General features: G+C 47.2%; 1 protein-coding gene across 6 annotated transcripts in view; it reads left to right on the top strand.

Moving 5' to 3' along the window:
• The window catches only part of fam118b (family with sequence similarity 118 member B), a 49,870-nt gene that overhangs the window by 219 nt on the left and 27,447 nt on the right, over positions 1-22,204 (top strand). For 4 of the 6 annotated variants that reach the window (XM_067971082.1, XM_067971083.1, XM_067971084.1 and 1 more), the window contains exons 1-2: positions 17,108-17,199; positions 17,316-17,405. In XM_067971082.1, the coding sequence (XP_067827183.1) occupies positions 17,120-17,199; positions 17,316-17,405 (170 nt within the window). In that variant the 5' untranslated portion in view covers positions 17,108-17,119. Of the gene's footprint in view, positions 1-17,107; positions 17,200-17,315; positions 17,406-22,204 lie in introns of those variants that run through there. The other 2 variants (XM_067971085.1, XM_067971086.1) reach the window with 2 other exon arrangements.

A 22,204-nucleotide genomic window follows, 5' to 3' on the forward strand; every position in this document is an offset into this window, starting at 1 on the left:
GGAGAAACACCGGGGGGAGAGGGGGGAGAAACACCGGGGGGAGAGGGGGGAAACACCGGGGGAGAACACCGGGGGGAGAGGGGGAGAACACCGGGGGGAGAGGGGGGAAACACCGGGGGGAGAACACCGGGGGAATAGGGGGGAAACACCGGGGGGGAACACCGGGGGAATAGGGGGGAAACACCGGGGGGAATAGGGGGAAACACCGGGGGGGAACACCGGGGGAATAGGGGGGGGAGAAACACCGGGCGAATAGGGGGGGGAGAAACACCGGGGGAATAGGGGGGGGAGAAACACCGGGGGGGGGAAACACCGGGGGAATAGGGGGGGGAGAAACACCGGGGGAATAGGGGGGGGGGAGAAACACCGGGGGAATAGGGGGGGGGGGAGAAACACCGGGGGAATAGGGGGGGGGGGAGAAACACCGGGGGAATAGGGGGGGGGGGAGAAACACCGGGGGAATAGGGGGGGGGGGAGAAACACCGGGGGAATAGGGGGGGGGGGAGAAACACCGGGGGAATAGGGGGGGGGGGAGAAACACCGGGGGAATAGGGGGGGGGGGAGAAACACCGGGGGAATAGGGGGGGGGGGAGAAACACCGGGGGAATAGGGGGGGGGGAGAAACACCGGGGGAATAGGGGGGGGAGAAACACCGGGGGAATAGGGGGGGGAGAAACACCGGGGGGGGGAAACACCGGGGGAATAGGGGGGGGAGAAACACCGGGGGAATGGGGGGGGGGGAAACACCGGGGGAATAGGGGGGGGGGAAACACCGGGGGAATAGGGGGGGGAGAAACACCGGGGGAATAGGGGGGGGAGAAACACCGGGGGGAGAGGGGGGGGAGAAACACCGGGGGGAGAGGGGGGAAACATTGGGGGAATAGGGGGGGGGGGAAACATTGGGGGAATAGGGGGGGGGGGAAACATTGGGGGAATAGGGGGGGGGGGAAACATTGGGGGAATAGGGGGGGGGAAACATTGGGGGAATAGGGGGGGGAGAAACACCGGGGGAATGGGGGGGAGAAACACCGGGGGGAATGGGGAGAAACACCGGGGGGAATAGGGGGGGAAACACCGGGGGAATGGGGGAAACACCGGGGGAATAGGGGGGGAAACACCGGGGGAATGGGGGGGGGGGGGAGAAACACCGGGGGAATGGGGGGGGGGGGGGGAGAAACACCGGGGGAATGGGGGGGGGGAGAAACACCGGGGGAATGGGGGGGGGGGGGAGAGAAACACCGGGGGAATGGGGGGGGGGGGAATGGGGAGAAACACCGGGGGAATGGGGGAAACACCGGGGGAATAGGGGGGGAAACACCGGGGGGGGGGGGAAACACCGGGGGAATGGGGGGGGAAACACCGGGGGAATGGGGGGGGGGGGGAGAAACACCGGGGGAATGGGGGGGGGGGGAGAAACACCGGGGGAATGGGGGGGGGGGGGAGAAACACCGGGGGAATGGGGGGGGGGGGAGAAACACCGGGGGAATGGGGGGGGGGGGGAGAAACACCGGGGGAATGGGGGGGGGGAAGAAACACCGGGGGAATAGGGGGGGGAGAACACCGGGGGAATGGGGGGAGAGAGGGGGCTAACGGGGGAACCGGGGGGGGGGAAGGGGGCTAATGGGGGAACCGGGGGGGAACCGGGGGGGGGGGAAGGAACCGGGGGGGGGGGAGGAACCCGGGGGGGGGGGGGGGAAGGAAAGGAACCCGGGGGGGGGGGGAACCGAGGGGGGAAAGAGAGAGAGAGAGAGAGAGAGGGGGGGGGATGGGGGGGAACGGGGAGAGTGGGGGGAAACCGGGAGAGAGGGGGCTAACGGGGGAACCGTGGGGGGGAAAGGAACTCGGGGGGGAAGGAACCCGGGGGTGAGGGGGGAACGGGGAGTGTGGGGTAACAGAGCAGGGTAACTGGGGGGGGGGGGGAGAGAGAGCAGGGTAACTGGGGGGGGGGGGGAGAGAGAGCAGGGTAACTGGGGGGGGGGGGGGAGAGAGAGCAGGGTAACTGGGGGGGGGGGGGGAGAGCAGGGTAACTGGGGGGGGGGAGAGAGAGCTGGGGTAACTGGGGGGTGGGGGGAAGAGAGCTGGGATAACTGGGGGGGGGGGGGGGAAGAGAGCCGGGGTAACGGGGGGGGGGGGGAAGAGAGCTGGGGTAACGGGGGGGGGGGGGAAGAGAGCTGGGATAACTGGGGGGGGGGGAAGAGAGCTGGGATAACTGGGGGGGGGGAAGAGAGCTGGGATAACTGGGGGGGGGGGGGGAAGAGAGCTGGGATAACTGGGGGGGGGGGAAGAGAGCTGGGATAACTGGGGGGGGGGGGAAGAGAGCTGGGATAACTGGGGGGTGGGGGGAAGAGAGCTGGGATAACTGGGGGGGGGAGAGCGCTGGGGTAACAGGGGAAATGGGGGGGGTGTGGAGAGACTGGTTAATGGTTAAGATAATGGAGGATCGTGAGAGTGCGGAGAGGGGGTAATAGGGGGGGTCAGGAAATTGGGAGAAGTGGGGATAACGGGATCAGGAGAGTGAAGTGGAGGTGGGAGAGTGGGGGCTGCTCCTTCGCTTGGGGTGGGGAGAGTTGGTAGATGTAGAGGAGATGTTTCCACTTATGGGGGAGTCCAAAACTAGGGGTCATAAATATAAGATAGTCACTAATAAATCCAATGAGGAATTTAGGATAAACTTCTTTATGCAGATTTGTGGTTAGAATGTGGAACTTGCTACTACATGGAGTAGCTGAAGCAAATAGCCATAGATGTATTTAAGGGGAAGCTAGATAAGTACATGCAGGAGAAAGGAATAGAAAGAAATGTTGATAGGGTTAGATGAAGTTGTGTGGCAGGAGGCTTGCGTGGAGCATAAACACTGGCACAGACCAGTTGGGCTGAATGGGCTGCTTGTGTGCTTTAAAAATTCTATGAAGTGTCAGCGTGGATTTTGTGCTCAAGTCTCTGGAGTGGGATTTGCACCCACAACCTTCTGACTCAGAGGCGAGACTGCTGATACATTTTATGTTGAAATGATGGCCAAATGGGAGAAAATGTACTGGGATAAAGGAGGGATTCGTATTGTCATAAGATGAACAAAAACCTTGAGCTTTAAACTGTAAAAGAAATTCATTGCTTGAAGTATTGAATTGCGGTATATTGTCCTGTGGATTGCATTTAAGTGCCTTGAAAATGAGTATAGTGAAGTCCCCTCGTTCCCCTACAATGCTAAGATTAATGAAGTGGAGATGTCGGTGATGGACTGGGGTTGACAATTGTAAACAATTTTACAACACCAAGTTATAGTCCAACGATTTTATTTGAAATTTACAAGCTTTCGGAGGCTTCCTCCTTCCTCAGGTAAATGTGACATTTACCTGAGGAAGGAGGAAGCCTCCGAAAGCTTGTAAATTTCAAATAAAATCGTTGGACTATAACTTGGTGTTGTAAAATTGTTTACAAAGATTAATGAAGGGGACATTGTATACTTTGCTCTGTGAAGATACAGTGCTAACTGTTTAGTTTCTGTGCAGTTTGTATAGTTGACAAATGCAGTACAGTGCAAAGTTAAAATATAAGCCATAGTAAAATGAGAAAGGACTTTCCATTCTTTCATTTGAAATTGGTTGTGTTAATTCATTCATCATTAAAAAAGATGGTACAAGGGCCCAGATTTGATTCCTGATCTGTACTAGGTTAGCTGATTCCAGCCAGGGCAGCAATTGGGGCATTACAGCTTGCTCACCTACTCTGGAAGGGGCATTTGTGTCCACTATTCTATGGCTTTGACAGGATGACAACGAGACACAAAACAAATTAAATAGCTAAGCAGGTGTGGAGTAAATAAAAGGAAATGTAGGAAGTGAAACGAGTAATACAAGAGAGAAAAGAACAAGCTTAGCGTAGGATAAATAGGCTTGGAGTCGGGGAGAGTAAAGTGTAAACAGATTTTAAAAATAAATTTGCAGGCTTTTACCTAGTTTCCCAGTCTGCCTGGTCGTAGAGATGGTGCTTGGTGTTCTTGGTGTCTGTTATTGTCTGTGGTGTGTGGGAAATATGGTAATCATCTGTTGTGTCTACATTTCAAAAATAGTCCCAATGAAATTGTTATCACAGTGCACTGAGACCACAGCTGTTGCACAACTGCTTGTCCTATTACTGATGTGAATTTGTTCTCCTTCAAGAACTAATCTCTTCTTTTGACACAGCAATTTTAAGGCAGTGATACATTAGTATACCCACATTTTCATTGGATCTACGAGGCAGTTTGTTCCAGAATATTGGGTCATTTACACTGCGGAGGGGAAATTGCCCATCCAAAACTCTGCTGCCCGTATCCTAACTCACACCAAGTTCCGTTCACTCATCACCCCTGCGCTCGCTGACATACGTTGGCTCCCGGTCCAGCAACACCTCGATTTAAAAATTCTCATTCTTGTTTTCAAATCCCTCCATGGCCTCGTCTCTCCTTATCTCTGTAACCTCCTCTATCCCTACAATCGTCCGAGATCTCTGCACTCCTCCAATTCTGGCCTCTTGCACATCCCCGATTTTCATCGCTCCACCATTGCTGGCCGTGCTTTCAGCTGCCTAGGCCCTAAGCTCTGGAATTTCCTCCCAAAACCTCTCCGCCTCTTTACCTCTTTCTTCTCCTTTAAGACGCTCCTTAAAACTTACCTCTTTGACCAAGCTTTTGGTCACTTGTCCTATTATCTCCTTATGTGGCTCGGTGTCAAATTTTGTTTAATAACGCTCCTGTGAAGCGCCTTGGGACGTTTTACTACGTTAAAGGCGCTATATAAATGCAAGGTGTTGTTGCCTACTGCCGGCTGGATGTCTGTATAGTAAAAGCACCTAAAGAGCGACTCTGCTTGCTCAGTGAGTGCGAGTTGTAACCATGGTAACTCCCTCATTCTGGCTATCGTGGGCATCCGCTCCTTATCTTGGCGAGGTCTAGATATGACATTGCTAGAGTTTTAGTTTAACTATATTGTGCTTTAATTGAGGTTGAGTGTGGGTTGGATCTTACTATATTTTTGTTTCAAAACAAAATGCTTTCAGCTGGTTACTTGTGCCCTTTTTAGTAGCTTCCTATAAATAAACTCAGCTTCACAAATATAGACATTAAATGTTGGTCACTAAGTGTTCAGTCTGATGAAGGGGACACACCCGAAATGTCATAGTCTATGTAGCTCCAGCGTTTTCTGTTTTTATTTCTAATGTTAAAGAACTTGCACTTTTCACATCCTCAGGGCATCCCAAAGCGCTTTAGAGCCAGTGAATTACTTTTGAAGTGTATTCAAAGTGTAATATAGGCAAACGTGGCAGCCAATTTGCTCACTGCTAGGTCTGACAAACAGCAATGAGATAGATGACCAAGTAATCTGTTTCAGGAACAACCAGAGAATTCCTTTGTTGAGTACTGCCATGGGATCCATCACTTCCATCTCAGCAGGCATGACGGGACCTTGGTTTAATGGCACCTTCATAAATGCAACATTCCATCAGTACTGCACTGCAGTGTCATATATTATGTGTACAAGTCTCTGGAGTGAGTCTTGAACACATAATTCTGACCTCCTGACTCGGGCGAGAGTACTACCACTGAGCCAGGGTTGGTCATAACCTGGATAGAAAAAGTGCCTCATTTTTAGCAAGATGGTAATTTACAACTTGAAATACATGTACATAATTTGGCACTGGATAATATAATTTTATATGACACATGGTGTGAACGTTGGAGTTATTTATATATGTAATGTATAATATTTGTTGATCCAATTATTCACTGCAGCAATCCTTTTTGTGTGCATGCTTGGAATACCTACTAAAAGATTCAGTTGATTATGTTGAAAAAACATTTTAAAATACTTTTGTGAGCCTTGCCCTGATATGTCATTTTCTGAAGTTGAAATGTCATTTTTATTATGCACTCAAAACACTTACGTACATTCCGTAAAGTAAAGAGTGTAAAAGGACTGCCTGAGATGGAGGTGACTTCATCTAAGATGCACATTGAGTAAATTGTTATAGACTCTCTTGTATCCTCTATACAACTGGGTTGCTTTCAATGACAAAATATCTATCAGATGCAACTGTGCATGGTAAGTGATCCAATCTTCTTAGAGGCAGTCGGTCTACAGTTGTGCCATCTGGTAAGGGAGTTAGTTTCAGTTATGTAAATGTTGGAAGTTGGGTCCATGTGTTTGCACTCTGGGTCTCCATATAAAAGCGAGGCCTAGCACCGGTACAGAGATAGTTCCCAATTCTTGGGTGTAAAATGGGAGAGCAACACGAGGAGATTAAACCTCTCGCAACATGATAGCCTGATAGTGTAGGTATAAATAAATAAATAAAAACTTGCATTTATATAGCGCCTTTCGTGACCTCGTGACGGCCTAAAGCGCTTTATAGTCGATGAAGTACTTTTGAAGTGTAGTCACTATTGAAATGTAGGAAATGCGGCAGCCAATTTGCGCACAGCAAGGTCCCGCAAACAGTAATGTGATAATGACCAGATCATCTGTTTTAGTGATGTTGGTTGAGGGATAAATATTGACATGGGGAGAATTGCCCTGTTGTTCTTCGAAATAATGCCATGGGATCTTTTACACCCACATGACAGGGCAGACGGTGCCTCGGTTTAAAGTCTCATCTGAAAAACGGCTCCTCCGATAGAGCAGTACTCCCTCAGTGCTGCACTGGAGTGTCAGCCTAGATTATGTGCCCAAGTCTTTGGAGTGGGGCTTGAGAGTGCTACCTACTGAGCCACAGTTGACATGTGCTTTTAGTTCCAGCTGATAGCCTGTGAAGTATTTTTGCATGTGGTGTATATCTGTTTAATTTTTGTTTTATGCCCAGTTAACGTGACTTTACATTTGTTGGCTAAAGATTTTTATTAAAAAAATTGGAAAGTGAATAAGAAACAGAAGGGCTTTCTAAAGAATTGTAGAATTATTTATATGCACTGAGATGGTACTTTATTGGAAAATACAGCCATAACCGGAAATCAGCAATTGGTTCATATTGATTTTTGTTTCAGTACTTTTTACTGTCAATTTCATTCTTTCCATAGTACATTGACATGACCAGACTTGTAGTTTAGCCGGAAGCTGCCTCTTTGTCCAGTGCATTTCATGGTTAATCATAGAAGAATGGCTTCAGTTGATTTTCAAGAGATTGAGATTGCAGAGTCTGATTGCTTATGAAAAGTAACCTTGCTGTTTGGCTGACCACATGGACGTTTCATTACACTATGTTGGATATGATACTGCATTATCGCAGCATGTGAAGCTGACATCATTGCGAGTGAATTATGTCAGTCCACTTCATGACTGATTAATCCAGTGTTCCCTTTGTTCTAGTCAAGTGCTCTAGATGCATTAGTTTACCAAATTCTGGGGTGTTTTGGGGGGGGAGGGGGCGGGGGGCGGGGAAATACCTGGGTCTATAGTTTAATTGTATTTGAGCAACATTAGACAAAGAGAGGCCCTTCAACTAATACTTGGCTGCTGCCCTAGACTAGGAAGAAGCCTGATGTCCTTTGAAGCAAACACGCTGAAATTGTTTTCTCCCCTCCCCAATCTGGTGTTACTCCAATTCATTTGCTGCCTGAAATAGCTACAGGACTCCAGACCAGAACTGTATAAATGAAGATTGTTGTGCACACAGTTGCATTTCTCTCTAAGAAAGAATTGATGGATTCCACATTTGAATCTAGCATAAATATTTAATTTTGGGGTATATTCTGTGTAATGCAGGTTTCAGACCCAACTCTGACCCTTTAAATTTTTTTGAGGCTTTATTGCATTCCACTATCAGTTCTTCTACGGCACTTTTATATCCATGGTAAGGCATTAACAGCATGATACGGGCAAACTCCATGTCTTGAACACCACCTTTTAATTGATTCCAAGAGCAGAGGTTGGAGAATGGAGAAGGGAGAATGGGAAATGAGTTGCTCTTTCCATCAGCTCTCCAACAGGGGATCCATAGCAAAAAAAAAAGAGGAGAACCCTTGCAGCAATGTAAAAACGCTTCAGTTAATGTACTCGATAGAATTAGAATTCACAAATCAATTTTAGAAGTTTAATTAAAAATTAAGTGTCAAGATATGCATGAAATGTACTGTAATTAAAGAGCTAGTGGTAGGTAGAGACATGGTATAAACTAGTAAAAGGCAAGTTCAGGACTGATGTCAGAAAGTACTTATTCAGGAAGTGATTAATACCTTGCATGGTCTTGTGGCTGGGATCGTCAGTGGAGATGAAACTCTGGAAGCATTCAAAAGCCATTTAGATACTCTGATGAAAGAGGAACTGTAGGTTTCAATGAGAGGAAGTTAAATGGGCTGAATGGTCCCCTTTGATCTACATTTTTGTGAATGATATAACATGTAGAAACTGCCATACTACAGTCAACTGTGTCACTAGATAATGTAGTTACTTTTCATTTTCTAACTTTTGTCTTCTGTCATGCTACTGCTGTGAGAAGTCAGGCAAATCAGCTGCTTAAACAAACAATCTATACTTTTTTTATTATTCGTTCATGGGATGTGGGCGTCACTGGCAAGGCCAGCATTTATTGCCCATCCCTAATTGCCCTTGAGAAGGTGATGGTGAGCCGCCGCCTTGAACCGCTGCAGTCCGTGTGGTGAAGGTTCTCCCATCCGTGTGGTGAAGGTTCTCCCACAGTGCTGTTAGGAAGGGAGTTCCAGGATTTTGACCCAGCGACGATGAAGGAACGGCGAAATATTTCCAAGTCAAGATGGTGTGTGACTTGGAGGGGAACGTGCAGGTGGTGGTGTTCCCATGTGCCTGAAGCTCTTGTCCTTCTAGGTGGTAGAGGTCTTGGGTTTGGGAGGTGCTGTCGAAGAAGCCTTGGCGAGTTGCTGCAGTGCATTCTGTGGATGGTCCACACTGAGGCCACGGTGCTCCGGTGGTGAAGGGAGTGAATGTTCAGGGTGGTGGATGGGGTGCCAATCAAGTGGGCTGCTTTGTCCTGGATGGTGTCGAGCTTCTTGAGTGTTGTTGGAGATGCACTCACCCAGGCAAGTGGGGAGTATTCCGTCACACTCCTGACTTGTGTCTTGTAGATGGTGGAAAGACTTTGGGGAGTCAGGAGGTGAGTCACTCACCGCAGAATACCCAGCCTCTGACCTGCTCTATTAGCCACTGTATTTATATGGCTGGTCCAGTTAAGTTTCTGGTCAATGGTGACCCCCAGGATGTTGATGGTGGGGGATTCGGTGATGGTAATGCCGTTGAATGCCAAGGGAAGGTGGTTAGACTCTCTTGTTGGAGATGGTCATTGCCTGGCACTTGTCTGGCGCGAATGTTACTTGCCACTTACGAGCCCAAGCCTGCATGTGGGCTCGGACTGCTTCGTTATTTGAGGGTTTGCGAATGGAACTGAACACTGTGCAATCATCAGCAAAGTACAGATTAAAAAAAGAAAGCTTTATGGCTCTCGTACTGCATATTGTTAGATCAAAACCTAATTAATTTAAGTATAGATTGAAAGCTGAAACTAATTATGATTCAGAAGTGCTTCTGTAATTAGTACCTGAATATCACCCATCTATATTTGTCTGGGCTGGGCACCTGATGAGGTGGTAGGAGTTATAGGGCATATAGGCAATGTGCGTAGGAGAATGGGACATAAGGGTAGTCTCCGACCTGATATTAGGGGCACTTAGTCTTGGTTCGGTGGGTAGCACCCTCTCCTCTGAGTTGAAAGGTTGTGAGTTGAAGTTGTACTCCAGATACTTGAGCACATAATCGAGGCTGACACCAACAATGCAGCTGATGCGAGTAGCCGTAATGGGGGAGGCGAGCAGAGCCTGATGGTGGCGGCGGCGGCCGACGACAGCATCATCGACATGCTGGGGTGGGGGGGCGGCGGTAGGGGAGAGACTGTGATCGAGGTCCACGAGGGGGGGTAAGAGATGGAGAACGTGGTCCAGGTGGGGAGATGGATCACAGTCCCCCTAACCCCCCCCCAGTTAGACGTGCATAACGCTCTTGAGTATGAACGGCAGTGAGATGATTTTTCGGAACGCCCGGCGCACGCGCGGCAAGTGATGTCATCAGACGCAGTGTCACGATTCACTTTCTACCCAATAAACCTGAAAATACTCTGGCCTGCATACAATGCCCCATCAGTCACCATAGATCAGACCACAGTGTTTAGTTTGATGGGGATGATTAGCGACTGTGTCCGTACTTCCAATTTTCGATCGACGCGTGATGTCCGCCTGTGCATGTGCCGGGCCACCCGATGACATCACTCTCAGCGCATGCTAAAAAGCTACGGCTCCGCTAGTGACGTCACTTCCAATTATGTCACCCTCACCCGTTCTCGTTGAATGAAATGCGCCCTCACTAAACCAACCTTGCAGCTCAAATTATGTAAAATAGTCAGTGCTGTGGATTTGTCAAGTTGAGCCTCACAGAGAAATGGCTACAGCCCCCCGCATGTTCTTGCAGTGCCCGTTCATTGCTGGGAGTGTTTTCAGAGTCAAAGCAAGGTGGGTGGCTTGCTCATTGTGGAGGCCTCACTGCTCCAGAGGACAGGGAAGTTTGGTGGGAGATTTTTATCAGATCATGCTGATAGCATTCGCCAAGGTTCCACATGAGGGACTGTTCTCAAAAATGAGAGCACATGGAATTGGGGGCAACCTATTGGCTCGCCCTCCACACTTGTCTCCGCACCTGGACATCAGTTTTTTGATGCTCCAAGCTGACTCCACCCTATCTACATCAACCTTATCCCACCACAGGACCTCTGACTTTAACTTTGGACTCCTGCCGATTGTCTCCTCTCTCTTCCCTGTTTATTACCAGGACACATCTAGCCTAATCTTGCAATGTAACCGTCACTGTGACTTGAGTTTCCCTGTGTCCATTTGTGTGTGCGTTTTGGCTGCAGCTTCGGACCCGAGCCAATCACTTCTATTTCCCCTTTTTTCTTTATTTCTCTTTACCCCTCCTCGGCCCCTCTCTCCTGTTGCCATGCCTTCTTTCATTTTTCTCCTTTCAAGTACTCTGCCACCCACCCCCCCCCCCCCCACTCCCCCAAATCCCTACCTGAATGCTTTAGCACTCCTCGACCTTCCTACTCTCCTGCCACCATCCCAGGCTTGGCTCCCTCTTAGATAAGCCTACAGCTTCCCTCTGTTGGCATCCTCTGAAGGGCCCACTGAAGCACTCGTAGCTGCCTCCTTATGAGCAGCAACCCCAACTACCCCATCCTATTCTCACCGACTTTCCACTCTCCTTCCTGTCCCACTCACCCCTCTCAGCGCTGACCCTGTAGACTCTGGCAGCAGATCAGCTATCACCGCCCCTCTCCACATCTCCCTCCAGAATGTGCGATCACTTGTGAACGAGGCCCTTGCCATCCATTAGGTTATTGTGGATGATTGCAAGAAACATCATGGCTTTGACGGAAACCTGGCTGACGGGTGATGACACCTTCCCCCTTAATGAAGCCTCCCCGCCTGGCTATATCTTTCACCACTTGTCCCGCCCAGACCCCTGCGGTGGTGGTGTGACCCTTATCACCAAATCACACCTTGGTCTGTCTCCCTACTCTGGCACCTCCTCTTTTGAGCATCTCATTTTGTTCCACCCCTCTTACCTCTTCTTTAAAATCCTCATTGTCTACCACCCACCCAAGTAGCATTGCAAGTTTCTCACCAAGATATCTTCACTGCTTTCCTCCCTCAGCCTCTGCACCGTGACTTCTCATCCTCAGTGACTTCAACCTCCATCTCAACTCATCATGCTCTCTCTCCTTTTGAGTTCACTGCCCTCCATATAAACTCCCCTACCCATATTCACGGCACCCCCTCGACCTTGCCATCTCACGTGGCCTCTCTACTCCCATTGTGTCAATAAGGCCATCTCTGATCACTTCCTTGTATTCCTCTCCACCCACATCCTCCTTTCCCCTCCCAACCCCATTTCCTTCTGTGTTCGCCCCTGGAAAAAAAACTCTTCCTCCAAGTCACTTAAAACGGCACTTTGCAATTTCCAATTGTCTAGCCTTTGGCCCTCCATTCACCAAAACATTTCTGCAGCTACCGATCTGCTCAATCACACCTTCACCTCCACCTTTGATGCCCTTGTCCCCATTAAAACCATTACTCTCTCTCACCCTGGTCGTTCCCCCTGTTACGGCTCTCATCTCCGCTTCCTTAAGTCCAAGGGACACAGACTCGAACGTTTATGACGGACAACTGGTTTAGCCAGATCTGGCTGGACTACATAAAGCACTATTGGGTCCTGCTTTCCTCTGCCAAAACTGCTCACTTGGCCAGGATCATCCTGGAATGCAAAGATAGCCCCCAGCTTCTCTTCTCCACTACAATCCGTCTTAAACCCCCCCTCCCCTGCCCCCTCCACCCTCGCCTCCAACAACAAATACGAGGAGCTCGTGGACTACTTTGTCACTAAGATTGAGACCATCTGTTCAGCTGCCTCTGCTGCTTCCTTCCTCATGCCCACCAAGCCAAACTGCCCAAGCCCTGATTTCTCTAATTTCTCTCCCAGCTCATCTTGATCATGAATCCCAACTCCTGCTCCCTTAACCCTATATTCCCACCAAACCACTGACCACCCAACTTCCCTTCCTGGTCCCCACGTTAGCTGATATTGTTAACGGTTCCCTTTCCTCAGGTACTGAACCACTTCCCTTCAAATCTGTCGTCATCACCCTCCTCCTCAAAAAACCCACCCTTGATCCCTCTGTCCTTGCAAATTACCACCCCATCTCCCACCTCCCATTCCTCTCCAAAATCTTTCAATGTGTATTCGCCTCCCAATTTAGTGCCCATCTTTCCCGCATGTTTGAATCCCTCCAATCAGGTTTCCGCCCTTGCCACAGTACTGAAACGGCACAAAGTCAAAGTCACAAATGGCATCCCATGTGACTGTGATGATGGTAAACTATCCCTCCTCACCCTTCTTGACCTGTCTGCAGCCTTTGACACAGTTGACCACACCATCCACCTCCAGTGCCTCACTTCCGTCGTCCAGCTGGGTGGGACTGCGCTTGCCTGGTTCCATTCTTATCTATCCAGTTGTAGCCAGAGAATCACCTGCAACGGCTTCTCTTCCCTCTCCCCTGAAGTCCCCCAAGTATCTATCCCCTCCTATTTCTCATCTACATGCTGCCCCTCGGTGACATCATCTGAAAACATGACATCAGGTTCCACATGTACACTGACGACACCCAGCTCTACCTCACCATCACCTCCCTCTACCCCTTCACTGTCTCTGATTTGTCACACTGCTTGTCCAACATCCAGTACTGGATGAGCAAAAATTTCCTCCAACTAAATATTAGGAAGACCAAAGCCATTGTCTTCAGTCCCTGCCACAAACTCCGTTCCCTAGCCACTGATTCCATCCCTCCCCTTGACCACTGTCTGAGGCTGAAACAGACCGTTCGCAACCTTGGCATTCTGTTTGACCCTGAGATGAGTTTACGACCACATACCCACTCCATTACCAAGACCGCCTCAATCCATCTCCGTAGCATCACCCCTGCCTCAGCCCATCTGCTGCTGAAACCCTCATCCATGCCTTTGTTACCTCTAGACTTGACTATTCCAGTGTTCTCCTGGCTGGCCTCCCATCTTCCACCCTCAATATACTTGAGCTCATCTAAAACTGCTGCCCATATCCTAACTTGCAGCAAGTCTTTTTTGCTATCACCCCTGTGCTCGCTGACCTACATTGGCTCCCGGTCCACCAACACCTTGATTTTAAAATTCTCACCCTCATATTGAAATTCTTCGATGGCCTCAGACCTTCCTATCTGAACATGGTAGTTTCAGCGTTGTGCGTCTCTGAACGTGGTAGAGTCAGTGCTGTGCATTCTCTGAACTCGGTAGTTTCAGCATTGTGCGTTCTGTAAACTCGGTAGTGTTAGCGCTGTCTGTTCTCTGAAATCAGTATTGTCAGCGCTGTACCTTGTCTGAACTCTGTAGCCTGCCTGACAATGACTGGATCAAATTCCAGAGAATTTGAATTACTCTACAGCAGACTGGATCAAATTACACATTCCAGATAAAGGGCTGGGTGAGTATTATCCTCCCACATCAATGTCGGTGGCAATACCAGAATGTGTTACTGCCACCATAGCAGTTGCAATAGACACGACCAAAGTGCTTTGGGGCGTCCTGAGGTCGTGAAAGGTGATATATAAATGCAAGTTCTTTCTTTTCACTCAAGTGTTGACAGAGTCTTTGGTTAAAGTGAGAGACTTCAAAGGGTTCCCCTTTTTCTGCTAGAGAATGGTGTGGAGTACTGCCTGTATGTAACCTTTGTAAACAATTTTACAACACCAAGTTATAGTCCAGCAATTTTATTTTAAATTCACAAGCTTTCAGAGGCTTCCTCCTTCCTCAGGTGAACGTTTGTTGGAAACGTTCACCTGAGGAAGGAGGAAGCCTCCGAAAGCTTGTGAATTTAAAATAAAATTGCTGGACTATAACTTGGTGTTGTAAAATTGTTTACAATTGTCAACCCCAGTCCATCACCGGCATCTCCACATCATGTATGTAACCTGTTCTAAATGGTCTTTTGTGCTCCTGCAAATATATTTGCATTAGACACCACCTAGTATTATGTGTATCCAGAAATGTGTAATCAGTAAAGGTGTGTTCAACTCTGGCCTGGTATGCTGCCAAGTGAAATTCGGTCCTGTTGACAATAAAATTGTCAAAGTTTTACAATGATAAGAAAGGGCTCAAATGAAGGAAATGTTTTAGCATTTCTTCCATAAACTATATATGGCAAGGGGTGTTTTTGCTGGGAAACAGAACATGTTTGTCACCCAGTATCAGCATCAAGCATTCCCAGGTACTGAGAGTTAAGTACAGAGTAAAGTTCTCTCTACACTGCCCCATCAAACACTCCATCTCTAGCATGGAATGGGTTAAATGTAGGGTAAAGATCCCTCTGTTGCATCCCGGCTGCCTTCAGAAAGGAACATCCTGCTACACCAGTGTGAGTGGTAACCCACCTATTGAACCTATGACTGCTGCAAGTACACTTTATAAAATACTCAATTGGCTGTGAAGTGCTTTGGGATAGCTTGCAGTTGTGAAAGGTACTATATAAATGCAAGTCCTTACTTGACCTTATGGTTTATCTTCTCCTTCCCAAGTGAAAAACAAAAGCTGTGCAAAATGTTTTAATTAAGGCAGTGCCCCTTTAATTTCTACCCTTGCCTCTTTGAAGATTGCCAAGTCATATAGCAGCATAGTTGGGAAAAAATGTTGCAATAGGTATTTATTGTTGCATGAGAAAAACTTTCCATTGTCCTAGATGGTTAACTTGAATTAACCATGGTTATGGTGGGACAAACACAGACGTTACTTGCAAGTTGACAAGCATGTCTTGTTCTACAGCCCTGCTAAAGCTGGAAGGTGGCTGCGGTTTTCTTTGGATTATAACTGTTTTCTGTATCAAAGGCAAACAAAATGTTTGTATATTCAGCTAAAACCAAGTATAATTTGATTAATACATGACATAACCACCATACAACTAAATATTGACTTTAGAAAATAACGCAATTTCTTTGTTTGCTCCAGCAGTGTAGGAAAAGTCTTTTAGTTTTGTATCGCTGGTACTTTTTGTGTGGGGGTCATCTCTCTCCTATCTTTCCCACCCTTATGTTAATTTCTCCCTTGTCTCCGTGGGCCACACACTAATTGCAGCCAAGAGGGTGGGTAGGTGACCTGCGCCAAAGTTACTGCCAGTAGAGCTATGAACTGGTCAGTCAGAGGCACTCAGCAGCAGCCTGGTGGGAGTTTTCTTCATTTTATTCTTGATGACCATATATCTGAAATTGGGTACTTGCCCTGCGAGGAAGTTCTGCTCCCAAAACAGGGTCACTGCAGAACGCAGCATGTTTGAAAACTCAAACATTGTGCAACCAATCTCTTTAAAGGAATGTGGCCAGTTTGGCCTTGACCTAGAGTTTTCTTTTAAAACCAAAGCCATCTTTTCTTTTAAGTTAATGGTCTTATTCAAGAGAATGTACTTATCCATGACTGAAAGATATGCTTAGGCTTCACTCGTGTTTTATGATGATACCTAAACCCTTTGATAAGATCTACCCTGCAACTCAAACTCACTCCTGGTTAAAGAAAGAACTTGCATTTATGCAGTGCCTTTCATGACCTCAGGACATCCCAAAGAATTTTACAGCCAATGAAGTACTTCTGAAGTATAGTCACTGTTGCAATTTGGGAAATTCAGCAGCCAATTTGTGCGCAGTAAGGTCCCACAAACAGCAATGTGATAATGACCAGATCATCTTTTTTTAGTGATGTGTTGAGGGATAAATATTGGCCAGGACTCTCTTGGACAGCTCTCCTTCTCTTAGAAATAGTGCCATGGAATCTTTTACGTCCATCTAAGAGGACAGACGGAGCCTCGGTTTAAAGTCTCATTCGAAAGACGGCACCTCCGACAGGGCAGCGCTCCCTCAATACTGCACTGGAGTGTCAGCCTAGATTATGTGCTCAAGTCTCTGGAGTGGGACTTGAACCTACAACCTTCTGACTTAGTGCTATCAACTGAGCCACGACTGACACGGTTATCTGTTATTCTTTACGAAAGTTACTTTCACTCCTTTCTGTTGCTCTTCCTGTACCACACAACGTCTTTGGCTGAGAGACTAGGTGGCTGTTCCCAGGTCTCTGCCACTGCCTACCTGAAACCAGTTGTTAGGAAAGTGCATAAGAGTGGTCTGATAATGCCTGCCCCTTCTTTCCGCCCCCTCGATGAGGAACTGCCTGGTCTGTGCACTCGAGCCTCCCCTCAACATGTTGAGGAAATCACTGGCACAGGTCATCACCTGGATCTTCCTGGCACAGTGAAATAAAAATTGTTGCTTTTCTGCTTTAATGTTCTGTCAGAAACCCTCTAACTGCCTGTAAGGTGCTGGTTATATTTTGAACACTTTTGCTGTTGAGGTATTGCACAATTTATCTTTAAGCCATGGACTAAAATGTTTGTAATGTATTTTGCAGTGTAAAGACAATTTGGTCCATCAACATTAGCATATGGGCAAATAGCCAGGGTGCCACTTCCGCATGGCAAACTAGTGTATTGCACCTTTAAATATGGGTGTGGTTATAGCTGAAAATTTTCAGTGGGTCAGCAAGGAGGTAGCTGGAGAGGAGATAGTTCTAAAATTCAGCCTGTGAGTTTGTTTTAAAGCATAGAAGGAAATGTTTATTGGTGTAATTTAAATGTGTTGACTTTCAGAAAGGTTTCAGCATCATTCCTTATTTTGAAACATTAACTCCCTAACTTTAGAGTTTCTCTATGTCTCAGAAGCTGGATGGCATCTGTACCGACGCAGGATTCGAGTGCAAGGGATGAAGCACCATCAGCCAAAAAAACCAGGTAGAGTATTCACTTTGTCATAATGTCCAACTCACTGATGCAGTTATTGCTGAGTTTTACACTGGAGTTTTTCTGTACAACACAGCCATGACCTCTACAAACACTGTCAGTTTCGAGCTTTTAAAAAATTTAATATTGGAGGTAATGGTGAATCCTGGAAATCTAATAAAAACAGGAATTGCACAGCTGAAAGCAAAAGATGCGTTAATGTAGGGTGTAAGCTTCCAACAGAGCGTTCTTTCTCCCTCTTTGTTAGTTTAACATTTCGGTTATAGCCAATCGATCACGAGCCACTTTTACATTAAATCATGGGTTTTGGGAGAGCAATTTCAAACTGACTTCTGTGCGTCGTTCTCCCCGCGTTTCTGCTGTGCCGTGCGCGTCGTTCTCCCCGCGTTTCTGCTGTGCCGTGCGCGTCGTTCTCCCCGCGTTTCTGCTGTGCCGTGCGCGTCGTTCTCCCCGCGTTTCTGCTGTGCCGTGCGCGTCGTTCTCCCCGCGTTTCTGCTGTGCCGTGCGCGTCGTTCTCCCCGCGTTTCTGCTGTGCCGTGCGCGTCGTTCTCCCCGCGTTTCTGCTGTGCCGTGCGCGTCGTTCTCCCCGCGTTTCTGCTGTGCCGTGCGCGTCGTTCTCCCCGCGTTTCTGCTGTGCCGTGCGCGTCGTTCTCCCCGCGTTTCTGCTGTGCCGTGCGCGTCGTTCTCCCCGCGTTTCTGCTGTGCCGTGCGCCCACTTCTGCGCTGGGCCATGCATAGCAAAATGATCTAAATTGGCCTCCTCTAATGGATCTGCAGGAGAGGAGTACAGGATTGTGTAATTTCTATCTTTATTTTATCTTCAGTGGGAGGAATTAAGTATTCCCCCCCCCCTAAATCTGCTACATCAGATTCATAGAAATCGAATCTAATTGGTTAGAGTTAACTAACATGAGTGGTAAAGTTCGACTCGGATTCTAGAAATTTGCATGGTTATCTTTGAGACAAGGAGAAATTTCACCGAGCTTTTATCATCTTGGAGGTTTTAGCTGTGTTTTGTTGCCTCTCTCAGGAGAATGAATGGGTTGAGTAGAGTCCACAGTAGGGACAATTGGACATGATCTGTAGAAGGAACAGAATTAGTTGTCTGGTTTTGCTCGTTCCCATGCTTGTTATATGTAATCTATTTTGAACTCTTTGATTTCAGCCTGTATCTTCCAGGAATTGGTTCTCCACCCCTCCCTCATAAATTCAGATATTAAACTCCAAATGACAAGGGATCTGAACTCCCACTTCCAAACAAAATGTTGTATGTTTGAGACTCTTAAAACGACCCCAAAATATGTTGGAAACATTCAGGTAGCAGGAAGTTATTACTTGTTTAGAATTGGTTTCTACCTTTACCACAGGCTGTGTCGATGATGTTGGAGTGCCAATTCTCTGCACTGCCGAGGGTGAAACATGGCTTTGTTTCCACAGTTTCCCCTGTATTTTGCCAAACTCGGATGTGGGGAATCAGGTGCTTTCCCATAGGATTGGAGAGGAAATCTCATACTGAGAGCACATTACAGAGTGAGGTGTGAACAGAGAGTAAGGTTTTCTAAAATGGGAATTGGGTGCACAGGGGAAAGAAGGCGCTACGTGGACTAACTGATACCATATGCAAGCACTGTAAACTTTAGAATACAACAAACTAACCCCAAAATGTCAGCACAAGAAGAGACAGTGGGTGATATGTCATTTCTGCATGCTGTGGGAGTTTCGAGCATCAGGCTGAGTGGACTCAAGCAAACGTGTCTGTGGGAAGTGTCACCAAGCTCGAGCTCCAAATCTCAGAATTGAGAAGGAGGTGGAGACAATGCACCACACCAGGGAAGGAGGGCAGATTTTTGAATGAGTGGATAGTCCCATTGATAAGAGATGGTGAGCAGGTAGTAGAGGAGGAAAATGCAAAAAAAAAATTTGCATATAAACAGGGCCTTTCATGACCTCAGGACGCCCCCAAAGCGCTTTGCAGTCCATGAAATACTTTTAAAGTATAGTTACTGTTGTAATGTGGAAAACGCAGCAGCCAATTTGTGCACAGCAAGGTCCCACAAACAGCAATGTGAGAATAACCAGAAAATCTGTTCTAGTGATGTTGGTTGAAGGATAAATATTGACTAGGACACCAGGGAGAACTCTCCTCTTTAAAATAGTGCCATGGGATCTTTTCCGTCCGTCTAAGAGGGCAGACAAGGCCTCAGTTTAACATCCGACAGTATAACACTGGAGTGTCAGCCTAGATTTTGTGCTCAAGTGTCTGGAGTAGGACTTGAACCCACAACCTTCTGACTCAGAGGCGAAGTTGCTACCACTGAGCCACGGATGGATGACTGAGGGATGGGGAAAGGCAGGAAGAAAAGATTAGAGCAAAAGTGCCTTAAGTGGAGGTGGGGTTGGGGGGAGTAGGGAATACACAGCCAGAAATGCAGTAGTGATAGGGGGTTCAATTGTTAGAGGAGCTGACCTGATCTTTTACAGTCCAGACTGAGTCCTGAATGTTCTTTGCCTCCCAGGTACTAGGGTAAGGGACAAATGGAATAACTGGAAAAGATTATACAAGGGGAGAGAGAGCATCCAGTTATCATGGTCCATGTGGGAGCCAATGATGCAGCTAAAGCAAGACCTGCAAGATGAGTTTAGATTAGGAAACAAGCTTCAAGGCTGGTAATCTCAGGACTTCAAGAGGACATAGACAGGCTGGTGGAATGGCTGGACACGTGGTGGGTGAAATTTAATGCAGAGAAGTGCGAAGTGATACATTTTGGTAGGAAGAATGAGGAGAGATAATATAAACTAATGGGTACAATTCTAAGGGGGGTGCAGGAACAGAGAGACCTGGGGGTATAAGTGCACAGGTCATTGAAGGTGGTAGGGCAGGTTGAGAAAGCGGTTAAAAAAGCATTCGGGATCCTGGGCTTTATAAATAGAGGCACAGAGTACAAAAGCAAGGAGGCTATGATTGAACCTTTATAAAATACTGGTTCGGCCACAACTGGAGTATTGTGTCCATTTCTGGGCACTGCACTTTAAGAAAGATGTGAAGACCTTAGAGAGGGTACAGAAAAGATTTACCAGAATGGTTCCAGAGATGAGGGGCTTTAGTTACATGGATGGACTGGAGAAGCTGGGGTTGTTCTCCTTAGAACAGAGAAGGTTGAGAGGAGATTTGATAGAGGTGTACAAAATCATGAAGGGTCTAGACAAAGTAGATAGAGAGAAACTGTTCCCATTGGTAGAAGGGTTGAGGACCAGAGGACACAGATTTAAGGTAATTGGCAAAAGAAACAAAGGTGACTTGAGGAAAATCTTTTTAACGCAGCAAGTAGTTATGATCTGGAATGCACTGCCTGAGGGGGTGGTCGAGGCAGATTCAATTGTGGCTTTCAAAAGGGAATTGGATAACTACTTGAAGGGAAAAAATCTGCAGGGCTACGGGGAAAGGGCAGGGGAGTGGGACTAACTGGATTGCTCTTGCAGAGAGCCGGCATGGGCTCGATGGGCCGAATGGCCGTCTGTGCTGTAACCATTCTATGATTCTACTTACCCAGCCAAGCACTAGAATAGGGAAGGACAGGAAGATTAGGGAAATCATTGCAAGGCAAAAGGTGTGTTAGGAAGAGGCATTCTACTTAGGGCATTGGCACCAGTTTTGGCACAGATGGGAACCATTTTGCAAGGTTAGGCTACATCTGAACAGGCAGGGTGCGAATGTACTGGCACAAAGGTTAAATGGGGACTGTAGAGCAACAGTGGATGTTGTTAAAGAAGTGATTGTATAAGTACAGAATAAGTACATTTCATTAAGAAAGAAGGAAACTGCTAGTTTTAGAATGTCCTGGATAAAGTTTCGATACCATTTAAAATTGAACATGATCGTCCATAAGGACTTTAAGAATAATGAAAAAACTGAAGGAGAATATGAGAAAATAAGAGAAGCGGTCAAGAGCGGGATAAAGAGAGCTAAGAGGAAAAAAGTTTCAACGAACATCAAAAGGAACAGTAAAGTATTTTAAAAGTATGCCCAGTAAAAAGGAGACTTGTTAAAAGCGAGGTGAGACCCCTAAGAGGAGAAGATTGTCGATTTGTAAGTGATCAAAAATGCCAGAGATATTTAAGTACTTTGTATCAGTCTTTATTAAAGAGAAGGATATCGGAGAGGAGGTGAACCCTTAAGTGGTTGAGAGTGAGATGAGAAATATTATGAATAAAAGGAAAGTTTTAGATAAATTAGTTAAGCTGAAGGAAGACAAAGTGCCAGGGCCTGACAGTATACATCCTAGGATCCTAAGAGAGGAAATTGCAGAGGTGGAGGACAAATTGTGGAGGACTGGAGAGTGGCCAATGTAGTACTTATTTTTAAAAGGGGAGACCGAGCTAATCCGGTAATTACAGTGCAGTTACCTTAACATCTGTGGTACGGAAAATTTAAAGTGTTAAGAATGAAATGACCACATATCTAGAAAAGGAGAAAACAGTTCGAAGTAGCCAGGATGGACTTCAAAAGAGACGATCGTGCTTGACAAACCTCATACAATCCTTTTGAGGAGGTAACAGATATGGTAGATGGGGGAAATGCAGTAGATGTACGTGGACTTTAGAAAAGCCTTTAACATGGTACCACATGAGAGATTACTAGAGAAGATTAAGGAGTATGGAATTGTGGGGAGAACAGCATATTGGATTAAAAATTGGTTAGAAGAGAGAAAACAGGAGTTACGGGCAGTTTTCAGAGCGGTTGGAAGTGGGTCGTGGTGTTCCACAGGATTCAGTTCTGGGGCCACTTCTGT

The sequence above is a fragment of the Heptranchias perlo genome, chromosome 33 (assembly GCF_035084215.1).
Source record: "Heptranchias perlo isolate sHepPer1 chromosome 33, sHepPer1.hap1, whole genome shotgun sequence".
Lineage (NCBI taxonomy): Eukaryota > Metazoa > Chordata > Chondrichthyes > Hexanchiformes > Hexanchidae > Heptranchias > Heptranchias perlo.